This window comes from Fomitopsis serialis (genome assembly GCF_022376445.1).
Source record: "Fomitopsis serialis strain Sig1Antser10 chromosome Unknown B0H18scaffold_11, whole genome shotgun sequence".
Taxonomy (NCBI): domain Eukaryota; kingdom Fungi; phylum Basidiomycota; class Agaricomycetes; order Polyporales; family Fomitopsidaceae; genus Fomitopsis; species Fomitopsis serialis.
This window is the reverse complement of record NW_025954971.1, coordinates 88,992-102,641: the sequence shown is the minus strand read 5'-3', so window position 1 is coordinate 102,641 and position 13,650 is coordinate 88,992. Positions and strand designations below refer to the sequence as shown.

The window sequence follows — 13,650 nt, the reverse complement described above, 5'->3', positions numbered from 1 at the left end:
TCTCAGACGGTGTCTAGTGGTCGCCGCGGGTGAGTTCTATTTATAGCACAATGGTGCGTCGTAGCCTTCGTGAGTGAAAATCGCACGGCCAAAGGACTGTCCCGACTGTCTGACAGATAGACGCTATTCCAGCTCAATAGTCTGTGTCGTTTAGTGGCACTGCAAGTCAATGGAAGTGCCTCTGTCGCGGAGAAGAATCCCCGGTCTTGTCGTGTCCTGCATCCATCTAACGTACGTGATCCTCAAGCTCGGTCTCATGCGGCCCTACAACGACACACAGATGGTACTGCAGTGTCGTGACACAGGCAGCCAGTACGCTCATAGGGCATAGTTCCCCGCCTATGATGATCTCACTCTTAGCTGCTTTCGACGAACTACCAATAATGCCGAACGCGTGGAGTTCATTCCAAGCGTATATAAACCGTGCACTCGGGGTGCAATCGCCAGGCAAGCACAACACGCACACTTCAGCAACCACCTCTCTCATCGTCAACAATGAAGCTGGCTCTGAGGTACGTGGCGTCATTACAGCGATCAATAGGCATCTGACCACTCACACTCAACAACCATGTACTTAGCTCGTTGATCCTGCTCTTTTCCATTGCCAATGCCCTCGAGCTCGATAGTCCGACTTCTGGGTGGTACCCAGGAGATACGGTCACTGTGGGCTGGACAAGCCAGTCCGGAGATCCTGCCAGTTTCTCCTTGACGCTCGTGTCGGCAGACTCGAACGGGGAAGCCTTCGCGCTCGCTGCCGATGTCCCGACTGACGAGGGGTCGGTGTCCATCACCGTGCCCGATGTCGCCGCTGGGTAAGTCCTCAATCCATCGCACTAGTCAGAGCATCACTTGACGACATTGGTACGGAAGGCAATACGTCTTGAACGCAGCTAATGTGACGTGAGTGCTTTCATGGTTCGCCCTATTACTTGCGTTATTGATTGTTATGACAGCAACGTGAACGAGATATACGCCGAATCCGCGCAGTTCTCTGTTTCTTAGATCATCGGTATATGACGTAGGCTTGAACGAAGGCTTTTCGGTGCTTGAATGGAATCTGTTGCTTAGACCAGGGATCATTTTATGGTTGTGCTCTGCGCAATCTTGTCAGTCAAGTGAGGTCAAGCCGCTGCGTGAGATTTACGTGACTCGGCTTCCATGCATCAATTCATCATAAGACTAGGCGAATACCTCCACTTCCGCAAACCGGCGCTCTGGCCGCTGCCAGCGTCGGTGCCGCCGCGTCTGGCCATTGCGGATTATGCTTCTAGTACTTGAGCGTAAATAGGACATGATCTAGATGGAGGCTGATATGTTGATTGTCAGATCCCGCTCGCAGACATTGGTGAACGATCGACAACCTGCATTGAATGCGTCGCAGCGCACTGCCGCTCAGCCTTGCCAGCCACATCCTGATCGAGATCCGGCGCTTTGAGGACAGGAATGAGTACTAGTAGCAGAAGATCGACGACGTCCATGGCACGGTAGCTTACTTATGGATATTGTTGAGTACAGGGGGCTGAAACTTTCATTTGTACGCAACATAGGATCCAGCTGGTATGTATATTTGCCAGTAGCCAGGCTGTTCACGGAATGTGTGCTCTTGCGTTTTGCATAGCCGGAGATGCGTAGGTCCCAGAGTGGAACGCATGCTCCTCCTCAGCCCGGACCTTCAGGCTGATGCCGAGGATCCTAGCCCCAACGAATCCGCAGTCCGACTCGTCTTGCTGACATACAAGCCTTGATCAAGACAAGTGAACCGCCGCCGGGGCGACGGCGATATGGTACCATTTCTTAGAGGGTGTCGAGTGCCAACCGCCGCGGGTGAGTACTATTCATAGTACAATAGAATGGTGCGTCGTAGCCTTCGTGGGTGAAGATCGCACGGTCAAAGGACTCTCCCGTCTGTCTGACAGATAGACGCTATTCCAGCTCAATAGTCTATGTCGTTTGGCGGCGCTGCAAGTGAATGGAGGTGCATCTGTCGCGGAGATGAATCCCCGGTCCGTCGTGTCCTACATTCATCTAGCGTACACGATCCTCAGGCTTGAGGTCGGTCTCATGCGGCCTTTCCACCCACAGACGACTACTGTAGTATCGTGGCATAGGCAGCCAGTACGGGCATAGGGCAACATTCCCTGTGTATACGCGCTCACGATGCCACTCTTAGCTGCTTTCGACGAGCTACCAATAATGATGACTGGGCGGAGTCCACTTCAAGGGTATATAAACCGTGCACTTGAGGTGCGAACGCCAGGCAAGCACAACCCCCACAACCACCTCTCTCATCGTGAACAATGAAGCTGGCTCTGAGGTCCGTGATAGCATCACTGCAGTGATCAGTAGGCATTTGAACATTCACACTGGACACCTGTACAGCTCGTTGATCCTGCTCTTTTCCTTCGCCAATGCCCTCGAACTCGATAGTCCGACTTCTGGGTGGTACCCCGGAGAGACGGTCGCTGAGGGCTGGACAGCCAGTCCGGAGACCCTGCCAGGTTCTCCTTGTGGCTCGCATCGACAGAACACGGGGAAGCCTTAGCGCTCGCTGCCGATGTCCCGACTGACGAGGGTTCGGTGTCCATCATCGTGCCCGATGTCAACGCCGGGTAAGCCTTCAATCTATCGCACTAGTCAGAGCAGCACTTGACGACGTTGGCACGGAAGGCTCTACGTCTTGAACGCAGCTAATGTGACGTGAGTGCCTCCATGATTCATCCTGTTACTTCGTCATTAATTGCTATGACAGCGCCGAGAACAGCATATACGCTCAAACCGCACCGTTCTATGTTTCTTAGATCATCGGTGTATATCCACGTAGGCTTGAACGAAGGCTTTTCAGGACTGGGATGGAACCTATTGCTTAGTCAAGGAATTTTTGTGCTCTACGCGATTTCGTCAGTCAATCCATTGCGCGAGATTGACAAAACTCAGCTTCAATGCATGAAATCGTCGTGGTTGAATGACATCAGGACCTCGCGGCCGGTTGTGAATCTCTATTTCTCGTCCTTTGCGCCCTTGCCAGCAGTTATCTGTGAAAAAACACCATTAGCTCGAACACGCATAGTCCACTTATTCCTCTTTGCACCGCTGGGAGTTTCGACACTCCGGATTGTGGGTAAACCCACTAGCACCATGCAGCATATATCAGTAGCAACTGAATCGGGATCGACGCTCGTGCACGGATCGGCGTATTATTCGGACTTGCTGTCTTGAGTCTTGATCATGAAACAGGCACACTAATGCGCGATCAATTATAGTGTAGGGGCAACCTACTTACGTCTCGGTTTGTACGTGATGCTCAGCGGCCCCATTGCCAGGCTCCTGCAGGAGTGGGCGACAATCGTCATGAACAGAATGGACGGGTTCGTCGTCTTGACCTTGTACAAGACCACTCTTCCTCCCCGAGGGAGAGTGTGATAGTTGAATTTGAGCTAGACGGCTTGCGTGACCGGCGGTATGTGAGTAGAGGATCAAGACTTGATGGCACAACTGAACACGGCGTGCCATAACGTTATGACAAACTTGCGTTTCACTGCACCGACGGCCATTTCGACGGCTTCAGCGGTGGAGACACCCACTCATGCCAACATAACAGTCCTACATCGTGCGCGCTCGCTCTGCGTGGTACTGACTCGCGGGTTATTGAGTCTTGACTTAGCCCGGCCTCACCTGTATCCCACAAGGCAACGACCGAACAGCGTGCATTCCCGGTCTACAATCTTGGGTGTCTCCGGACTCTGCGAAAACTATAGTCCCATCAGCTTGTGGCAGCGATGTCAAACCAAGAACGTACCTGATTTGCCCTACGATGACCCCAGACAATTCTCACACACCGTCACGACGTCTTCAACTCACCGCGCGCACCCCGAGGCCAGCTTCCCAACATACACACCCAAACCCACAAACTCGAGCTTGAAATACACGAGCCAGAACCAGGATGTAATCCTCTCAGCAGACGCGAATAATAATTAAGTACACGAGATCCTCCAACACAGATAACGGGCCGTGGTATGACATCTAAGTAAGAGTACCTCAACAATGCTCGAGATCCGGGTCATATAAGTATGCGCGTACACTATGTACAAAGCCGTCCGCCCAAGCGACGAGACGAGTGAGTAGGTGGTGGGATTATATGCAAGGAGAGTCGAAATTACATGATGCGCGAGAATTCCAAGTTAGACGGGTAACAGCGTGGGCCGTGGGGGTGAAGGGGTGGCAACATGCGGAGTCAATGGGGGGGAGAGAGAAGGGTAGTGGGACGGTTGGGCGCGTGAGCACCGGTCAGAGTCAGTGAGTCGCCGGTATCGCGACACATCGTCCGACCTTTTCACTGTTCGGATATACAGCCACCCAAGGGCTAATATGAAGGCGATTCCTGAGGTGGCCTCGAGGCCTCGAGCGAGCAGCAACGCCGCGAAGCATAACAGCCTATCCAAGAGAGCATGGGTCCGAGCTGTAAACAAAAAGCTCTGGTAACTTATAACAGTCAGCGCGTCACGTAGCCGCTGGCCGGTGGGGCCGCGGCGCTGTCAGGACTCAAGACAGAGCAGCGCATCGATGGGGTGCCGCATGGTAGAGGGCATGTGGTGAGGAGGCGGGAAGGAAGCGGGACGGCGGCGACAAGACTAATAAATTCAAAGCAGTCTTGACCGACGGAGGTGTTCACGGACGACCATGTCTCGCACTGTTAGAATCGGTCAACCTCACCGATGCGATCTACAATTTCGAGCACGTACCACTGCGATGATGCCGCCCGTAGTTGTTGTGTCCTTCAAATCATCGTCAACACTTTTCTATGAACAACGGAGCATTGCGCTACGGTAACGGAGGTACAAAACCCATAAACTTGCGCGGGATCGGCGAGTACTCCCTATGTATCGCGTTGAACTTGCTCCTGAAGTCTACATCGACGCTCAGCACCGTCATCTTCGCACTCCAGTCAAATGATCCCCTTACACTTCTCCGCAGTATCCGCGTCGTTCGACCGTTCTCCAAAGCTCTTCACATACTTCGCGAGCCGCACGCCCGAGCTGAGCTTCGACGCCAGTATATCACACTTGTTCAGGAAGAGCACTAGGTCGACCCGCGCGAGCAGCTTGTTCCCACAGACGGCCTTCCACAGCAGGACGCTGTCTTCCTGGGGCATCGTAATATGCGAAGCTGTTCACAGGACGGCTGGAAGGATAGGCTACTTACCAGCCGGTTCACACTCCGATCTTCCGCGAGAGTTTGGTCGAAGCCAGATATGGGCGCGAGGAAGATGATAGCATCGACTGCCATCGTCGGTCAGCACCTCGAGAAGAGGAAGAACAGAGATCTGCGTACTATCATCGAAGAAGGGAACCCAAGACTCTGCAAATCATCCGTCAGTACATCGATCTGGCGATCACGCAGCTCGGAGCACTCACGCCTCTACAGGAGATGTTAGATCCGAGTCACAGAGAGAGGTGGGCATGGTACGTACCTGGCTTCGCGACCCGCCGACGTCGATGATCCGCCATTGCGTGCCGCTCTCAGAGCCCGCCTCCATCTCGAACCGGTATTCAGACACGCCGACCGTCTTGAGTCGCGCTTCAGCACGTCATCTATATCACCCGAGTGAGCATCCCCAGTACAACCCACATCTACGAACGCGCTTACCGTCCGACGGTGAATAGTTGAGCGACGTGACTCGAGGCAAATCATTCAAGAAGCTGCCTACTGTTGAAGACAGAATACAGCGTAAAGCGGATGGCACTCACAATCCAGGGCTCTCCTCCAGCCGGACCTTCCGCTTCCTCAAGATCGCTCTCACCGTCTGGTCGTACCACAGACTCATCAAGTCCGAGCTGCACCGCCAAAGTATGCCCTGCACCTGTTCCGCGAGCTCCTTCTCCGCCTGGCCCACCGGCCCATGCCCACCACTACCGAACGGGCCGATCCGCCAGCCACGCTTCCATGAGCCCGGGCGCACGAAGACCTCGCCGGTGGTGTCCGCGCGCGGCCGCGTCGGTAGGAACGGCGCGTCCTCGCTGGGGGGCACAAGACGAGACACGAGGAGCGATTCGACGTGGCGCAGCGGCGCGAGGCGGGCGCGGAATTCGCTCAGGCGCCCCGGCAGCGCAGGTACGGGCGGCGTGTCGGCCGAGTCAGTGTCAGACGCAGACGCAGAGTCGCCGTAAGATCTGTGCCCGGTGGAGTGCAGGCTCGGGGCGAGCCGACGCGGGGCTAGGGGCGGCGAGGAAGTGGGGGAGGCGGGGCGGAGGGCAGCTCGTGTGGCCGGACGTCGGCGAGGGCATCGAGGATGGTGTGGACGGATCGAATGAGGTTGAGCTGGATGATGGAGTGCCAGTGAATGCGCTCCTCGCGGAAGGCAGACGGCGTGTAAAGCCGCTGAAACTCTGAGGCGCCACATCAAGACCAAGCGGCGGCAGACAGACAAAGATGCTCACGTCGGAGGGTCGTCGACTTGCCTGCGCGGAGTGAGCAGACGAAGAGGGCGCGAACGCGTTGTTACGCACCTGACTCGCTCTGGCCGAGCAGGAGAAGCCTGACGACCTTCGCCTTCTTCCTCTGGATGCGATCCTGGCGGATGCTGTCGTCAATGGCGAGACTGACGCGGCGCGCCTCCTCCTCCTGCGCGACGCGGGACGCCTTCTCCTCGGGTGTCTCGTCGAACGGGGGTCGTAAGATGGCGTCGAGGGGGTCGTGGTCTGCGGGCTGGCGTGCAGGCATGGCGGCGTCGAGCGCAGGCGAGACGGCGGGCGGGAGAGGTGATGGGAGGAGAGAGAGGGGACGCCATCAATACTTGCGCTCAGCATCCGGCGCCTAGATCAGACGCCCCCATCAGTCCATTCCTCTGAGATTGGTGCTCCGCCCGCCTCCGCCCGCCGCGCGCCGCGTGATGGACGGCGTGCGCGGGCCACCGACCGTCGTCGTCCGGAGGCTGCTCGCCGCTGCTCGGGCGGGCGCCTTGCAGACCGCCGGCCGACGTGCGCCGCCGGATCTGCACGAGGCCGAGTGCCGGGCGTCTGGGCCTGAACGTTCCGCGGCAGCGGCGGCGCGGCTCGGTGTGTTGTGCCTGATCACGATTGGCATCCAAGACCACCTTCGCGGCGAAGCTGAAGCACCGAACCCGTCCTCGTCTTCGGAGCCACTGGTGACGGTCTGTTTGGCGGCGAAAACATACGAATGCGTGTGTGCATGGGAGCAGTGTATCATCGCGTTGCTGCTTCGAGCACGTCGGAGACCAGCTCAACGGTGAGGGCTATCGCGGAGGTACACAGGTCGAGCCGACTTGGAGCCACTGTAATCAATTACACCTACTTATGTCAGCGACGCCGTGTCCCCGTCGCGCGAATGGTCAACCGGTCAAATGGCGGAAGGAACAAGGCGCGTGACGGGAGCAATGAGGCGTACGACTTAACTTACTAATCTCGATGACGAAGTGTTCACGCGTCTCAGAGCGCAGTGGTAGACTTGAGGTTATGAGGGCGCGAACATGATACCGCATGGGCGGAAGTGCGTGCAATACGGACGAGCAAGCAAGAGCGTCGAGCGGGGAGATTTGATGGGGGACGGGCACCCAGGCGCGGTATAAGTACATGCAAGCAGTCGAGAAGTTCTGGAACACGGAAGAGGTATAAACACAACATAAAAAAGTAGTAGGACGAGATCGGACAGCGAGAGGAACTGGATGGGTCCAAAGAAAGCGTGACGCGTGAAATACGAGCGATCGTTTGACAGATCAGGAAGGAGTGGCCATATACGGAAAACATCGTACAGCAGACCCGTCCGGGCAACAGACATCCCTTGAGTCCCCTTCAACCGGCTTGAACGGCGGGCCATAGTCTCGGGGCGAGGTTGGCAGCTCGCGAACGATGCTGTTTACGATCGCAACCTCAGGAGCCCTCGCAGGTGCGGCACTTGATTCGGCGGCGCCCGTCTTGTCCTACGGTCGGCCTGTCTCCACCTTCCAGTTCGTCGCGAATGCGCCGGTAGAGCCGAGAATATCCATCATCTGCGTAACAGATTGAGTTTGTATTGTAAGAGTGTGGTGACGCGAAGAGATGCCAACCCGACGTGCGACCGTGACGGGTTGCTCCTCCACACAGCTACAGGCAATTAATTGATGTCATGTAGGAACAAGGGATGCCCGGCCCATATGCGCAACGGCATCAAAGAACAAATGAAGAGACCATGGAGATCTTCCAGCACGATTAGTATATAATATTGAATGTGATCATATCATCCATGGCCGAGCGAGGTCAGATATGCCGCTTTGTGACCACATTGATTCACTGTTGGCAGCAACCAGCGTTGAAGCGTTGACAGCGGGCGTGTCTAGCACCCTCGTGAATGCACTCCATGGAGATCCGGAGCAGGGCAGGCTATGCAGAGCCGCAGCACTTCACAACACGTGCAGCTCGTAATGGACTGACCGTGCTAGGAATCCATGGACCATGAGTAGCTATAGGCTTTAGTCGATGCAGCCCCGATTCAGAGCGCCATCATTGCATTGCAGTGAACCACTGAACATGGAATCCAACGATGGAATGAGCCTTTATTCCGCTCTCATCGGAGTTGAGACGCTGATTGCCACCGCAGGACAACGCCTCATCCGGGCGGCCATATGAATTGGCGGTGAGTGAACATATGCATGCGCGGCCCGCACAGTACGACAGCCAGCGGAGTGTTGCACAGCACACCAACAGAATACTTACCTAGACTCTGAGCGGGTCCAATCTCCTGCGACTCCGGCTCATACAGCGACACTGCGTGCATGATACCTTTCAGCCTCCGTTGCTGACCAGGAAGAGCTACGTACCTTTGCCTTATGCACGTCCGCTTCTTCCCTTATCGACACAAGGTTTGCCACCTACTATCAGTACCCGCGTCTTGGGACAGACCGCATCTCATGGACTCGTCGCCCCGTAGGTCCGAGCGCTCGAGTCCGAGTACCTGGCCATCTTTTCGCGAAGCCAGTACATCGCTGCAACAGGCGGACGTATCCCGTCCCACAACAAGATAGGAGGAGGGGTGTCTTCGTCTTGATGACTCCCCGTCATCGGTAACCCAGTCGCCCAGTCCAGACAGAATCCGCGTGACTTCGGTGTCAGAGTCAAAGAAAGGAGCTTTAAATAAGGAGCACCGGCTATGTACAACCTGCAGAAGCTGGAGAGATTAGAAATCGTACCCCTCCACCTTGAACGTTTTCCCGTAGTTCAGATACCCCTCCATGATCTTCGCGATCCCCTCAGGAAGACCCATACTCAACAACGTGTACGAGATTTTGGCGTGCCCGTGTATTTGGCCGAGCTTGAAGAGACAGCGCGCTATTTGCGTCGGGTACTGAGAACGTACCACGCGTCAATCAAGGCATGCATGACAGATGATGTCTCAGGACTCACCGTCATTTCGGTATATTCGCCCCATTGGTACGCAGCGACGCGGATAGCGACCTGCAGCGTCCTCTGGATGTCGCCCTCCTCAGCATACATGTCGAGCAGTTTCGACCACGGCTTGTACGAGTATCGAGGCGAGTCTAGGCAACGCGTGTACGCCTCCTTAGCTTCCTCTTTGTGCTGCAGGCGCGAACCCAGGTCTCCGAGGATCTCCCACTCAAGCGCTGTCTTCCTGTACGCGACATGCTGTGTCTTGAAGTGTGCGACTTCCGCGCGGAAAATCGTCCAGACGCGCAGATCCTAGAGTCACAACCGTCAATCCCAGCGCTGATGAGCACAGCACGACGGTAACCGACCTCATAGAGAACCATGAAGAGATTGTCAAGCCATCGCTCACACAGACGCTTGTTGCTGAACGAGAACGCCTCCTGGCCTGGACCCCCAGACGGCTCACCTTCCTGCGCACCCTCGCCCGTCCCAGCCGCAGCCTGCACAGGCCTTTCCAGCGCTTCGCCCGCAGCGTGGCCCATCCCGTTTTCCAGCGCCTCTCCGTTCCCATTCACCGCGATCTCCGCTTCCCCCGCGTTCTCTGCATCCGAATCTGAATTGCTTCTGCCTCTGCCTCAGCAGCCGCCTCAGCTTGCGCCCGCTCGCGATCGCTCTCCGTTGAGATCCGGATCTGCGGGATCCCGTTGGGACTCGCCGCGAGTCCCTCCGGCTCGCCCACCGCGGACGCGTTCTGCGAGTGTCCTGGCGACACCATCCCGCGCGTCGACGCGTCGTCGTCCGCCTGCACCTTCGAAACCAGCGTCGCGCTGTCGGCGAGGGACGCCTCGCGCTTCGGGAGTGCGCCGTTCGCGGTCGTGGGCGTCGGGGTGGGTGAGTGCGTGCGGATGTCGGACTGGGCTTTCTGCATGCGGTATTCCTCCTCCATGACGAAGACGTAGCTCCGCGTCTTGAGCAGCTCGTCCCACCCGATTTGCGAGACGAGGCGCGTTAAGAGTGCGTACGCGCGGGCCCAGGTGCCGCGGAGGCCTGGTGCTGGGAGGCGGAGGAGCGCGGGGTCGGCCTGCAAGAACTGTCAGTTAGCTCCAGCGTTGATGGAGGTGGTGCACCCACATCGTCGTCTTCTGTTTTTGTACGCTCGGGAAGGATCTCGACGATCTGGCCCTTCGGGGGAAGGTGTATTCGTGCCGCGGTCAGATTCCGATGCGCATCTCGGCCGTTGTAAGTGAACATCGGACATGAGTTCAATGTCAGAAGCGCCTAAGTACAACTTCAGATCGGCAACTCTTTACCAGTAGGACCGCACTTACTGATTCATATTGAGTGAGATCAATGTACAACTCGGTCAGCTTCTCCCACGTCACGAACTCGCTGGGCGCGCAGTTGACAGCTTGCTTGGCCAGCTTCAGTGCCCATTCGTAGTTGCCTTTCGAGCGGAGGAAGTCGCACTGCGCGTGCAGGAGGGTGTACGATTGTGGTGTTTGCTTGACCGCTGCTGCCATGATCTGCACTGCCTTCACCTCTTCGTCTACCACGGAATGAGTGAGGAACATGTGAGGGGGATTCAAGATTCACGTACTCATACCGATGTAACTCCGCGCAAGGAGAGACGATAGTTCGGGCTCCTTCGCGCTCAGCTTCTCGAACAGGTTGGCGGCATGTTGAAACCGCCCACTGTCACCGAAGTACTTCATAATAGCAGACGTGAGGTGGTTGGAGACGACGGTCGCGACCTGGATTTCTGGTTCCGAGCCAACCTGCCAACCTAACCCATCGTCGTTAGCCGCGCTCGTCATGTCTTCCGAGCCCTAACTTACCTTTGTTAAACAGGGCCTCCGCCGCCTGCAGGAAGCGCAGCTCGCTTTCCGGAGTTGTGATCGGGTCGACTTTGCGATACGCGTCGAGCCAATACGCAGAGTCGTCGGAGTAGAGGATTGATCGTAGAATTGCAGAGAGGTAGACCTCTTGCCACATGTCTTGCATGTCCTGAGTCAGGTCATGTCTGTATTGCGCGTGTCAGCAAGGAGAACGCTGGGCAGAACACTGCCGTGCCCATCAAGGAACCCTATCCACAGAGACCCAATCCGGAAGTCACCCTTTCTGAACTTCTCGTCCACATGATGGGAGGCGACGCCCTGTCTTTTTGGGACAAACCTGTGCACCCAACCAGACATAATCGCTTCGTGCGGACTGCGCGTTAGCCTTTCCGGAAGTACGCATAGGTCCTTTGAGTGGCTGGGATTTTGACCACAGTCAAGCCCAGCCATACTGCACTCATTGGACTGGCCTTACGACCGGGGTGAGTAGACACCCTGAACCCCAAGCGCCTCGAGCGACCACATCGTGTCCAGACAAGATTAGACCTCCACCGTAGCACAGGGCTTCGAAATTGGAGAACTAATCGCTCGCTCACCTCTCGCCACGCAGGTCGACAATGTACGCGTTCACGCCACCGGGTATCTTAACATCGACGCGTACGTCGACGCGCGAGAACGCGTTGAAACAGCTAGGGAGCCATTATTCTCTTGTTGTGCAGGTTCCTAGAGGCAGTGACACGCACCAATAGCAACCATTCCGAACCTTCCAAGCTGAGCCCTTCGAGAACCAGCCCGAGTCGTCCTCGATAGCGTATGTTAGGGAGTTGATGTATGCAGCGAGAGATGCGGAGGACGACGCGTCAACACCGGACACGTAGTGGTATGATCCGAGCTACCGTCAGCAGTTCCGAGTGGGTGTAGGATTGGAGTAAGGAGAGGTTAGGGAGGCAGTACGGGTGTGGTACGAGGCCGGCCACTTACGTCGCGTTGCCCATTCCGTCCGGTGCTCTTTACGACATGGCACAAATCTGGGGTCCAAGCTCTCTCCAGTCGCTGTCCATTTTCCGCAATGCTAGTCAACCTCCGAGCGCTGCCAAGAACACGAGTGGTACCGACATAGAGCCTCTGTGCGCGCGGATACGCCTCGCCAACATCGACCTGTCTTGCCGCTCAGTGTCGCTTATCCTGTGCAATGAGAGATTTGGACGCACCTCGAATATCTCCGGAACGTCTCTGAAGGCCGAATCCGCCATTGCGGCGCAGTGTCGGTAGAGATGGTCTCGAAGTTGTCGTGGTACGTGCTGCGCCCAACGCCAGCACGGTCACCGGTGTGGCGCGTCTGGGCGCGACGTTGGGCCAAACAAATAAGCCACTTCATTCCGACGACCATCATCACATTCGCCAACGCTCACGGCTTTCACCTTCGCTCACCGATGAATGTGGTTACTCTCATGATACTGTGGACACTCTCATGACTACTCTAGAAGGCTGCGCTGCACTCTGTCATAATTCCAAGAGTATCACCCTATCGCTCGCTCGGCGGCGAGACATGCAACGACCATATACTCAACACCGGTTCTCTGCAACCCTAGCAGATGGGTAGCAGAGCGAGTGTTGCGAAGCCCATCTACGTTTGATAGCCTGTCGATATGTTGGCACGACGCTCAAAACATTGCTGTGTGGGTCTTCAGGTGGGCACCGACACTTATCGTGCGCTTCTGCATGTCTAAGGTTCGACTGATAATGTAGTGGGTTGCTACCGCACGTCGCGTCAAGACCACGTCGCCGCTACATGCAGCTACTGACCTCCGTGTTCAAGACGGGACGTATTCGCAGAGTCGTGGTGTCTCCTTGGTGTTTCGTGCTGGTCGCAATACGAGAGCACGAGAGTTCGGAGTAGATCGCAATCCCGTTGGGATGCTGTCCGTTTCTGACTGTCGGTGTCTATTGAACATGGCAGTGCGTGTTGGGCCGATGAATTGGGGAGAACGAGCGTGATGACCTAGTCACAGCGTTTAGATCCGCGGATCTTGTAACTGGCGTGCGGTTCGCTCCTGCGGAACCAGTACGGTACTCTCCAGGTGAGTGTCTCATTTGCAAGATCCGATGTCGGTGACCCTTTTGACGATTCTTTTACAATTGAGTCTCCGTGGGCCCGCCTAACCTCCTTTTGGCCAATCCGGAATGTCTCTGTCTCGTTCGACGATCAACCATTTCACCGCCGGGCAGCCCAATGTTGCCTTGATTCTGAGTGCAGCTTAGGCAGCGGTATAAAGATAGAAATATACTGCGTTCGATGATAGGCTTGGCTGGGAATCAATTGTGACTTAAAACTCGCGTTCGACACTGCGCTCCCGAATTCATGTTCATGGTGCATATTCTCAGGTGCGGCTGTGGAAAGTGACTGCATGAGGACACGACTCCGGTCAATGGGGTAACAT

General features: G+C 56.2%; 3 protein-coding genes across 3 annotated transcripts; 1 reads left to right on the top strand and 2 right to left on the bottom strand.

Moving 5' to 3' along the window:
- Positions 1-495: 495 nt before the first annotated feature.
- Positions 496-1,002, top strand: B0H18DRAFT_952357 (uncharacterized protein; the record flags this gene model as incomplete). The annotated part of the gene is made up of 4 exons (XM_048042099.1): positions 496-512; positions 579-812; positions 871-900; positions 954-1,002. The coding sequence occupies 4 exons, from the start codon at positions 496-498 to the stop codon at positions 1,000-1,002; spliced, it is 330 nt and encodes a 109-aa protein (XP_047897073.1).
- A 3,821-nt stretch (positions 1,003-4,823) lies between these two features.
- Positions 4,824-6,793, bottom strand: B0H18DRAFT_987033 (G-protein alpha subunit-domain-containing protein). The gene is made up of 7 exons (XM_048044815.1): positions 6,504-6,793; positions 5,745-6,210; positions 5,644-5,696; positions 5,464-5,574; positions 5,329-5,355; positions 5,200-5,276; positions 4,824-5,140 (listed from the first exon to the last, which is right to left on the bottom strand). Exons 1-7 carry the CDS (start codon positions 6,715-6,717, stop codon positions 4,943-4,945), a joined length of 1,146 nt encoding a protein of 381 aa, XP_047897072.1. The 5' UTR covers positions 6,718-6,793; the 3' UTR covers positions 4,824-4,942.
- A 2,284-nt stretch (positions 6,794-9,077) lies between these two features.
- On the bottom strand, positions 9,078-12,554 carry B0H18DRAFT_987018 (chaps-domain-containing protein). Its single transcript, XM_048044814.1, has 12 exons — positions 12,368-12,554; positions 12,191-12,251; positions 11,953-12,101; positions 11,806-11,898; positions 11,210-11,394; positions 10,972-11,157; positions 10,703-10,920; positions 10,506-10,652; positions 10,086-10,455; positions 9,743-9,987; positions 9,393-9,686; positions 9,078-9,333 (listed from the first exon to the last, which is right to left on the bottom strand). The coding sequence occupies exons 1-12, from the start codon at positions 12,460-12,462 to the stop codon at positions 9,166-9,168; spliced, it is 2,211 nt and encodes a 736-aa protein (XP_047897071.1). The 5' UTR covers positions 12,463-12,554; the 3' UTR covers positions 9,078-9,165.
- Positions 12,555-13,650: the final 1,096 nt, after the last annotated feature.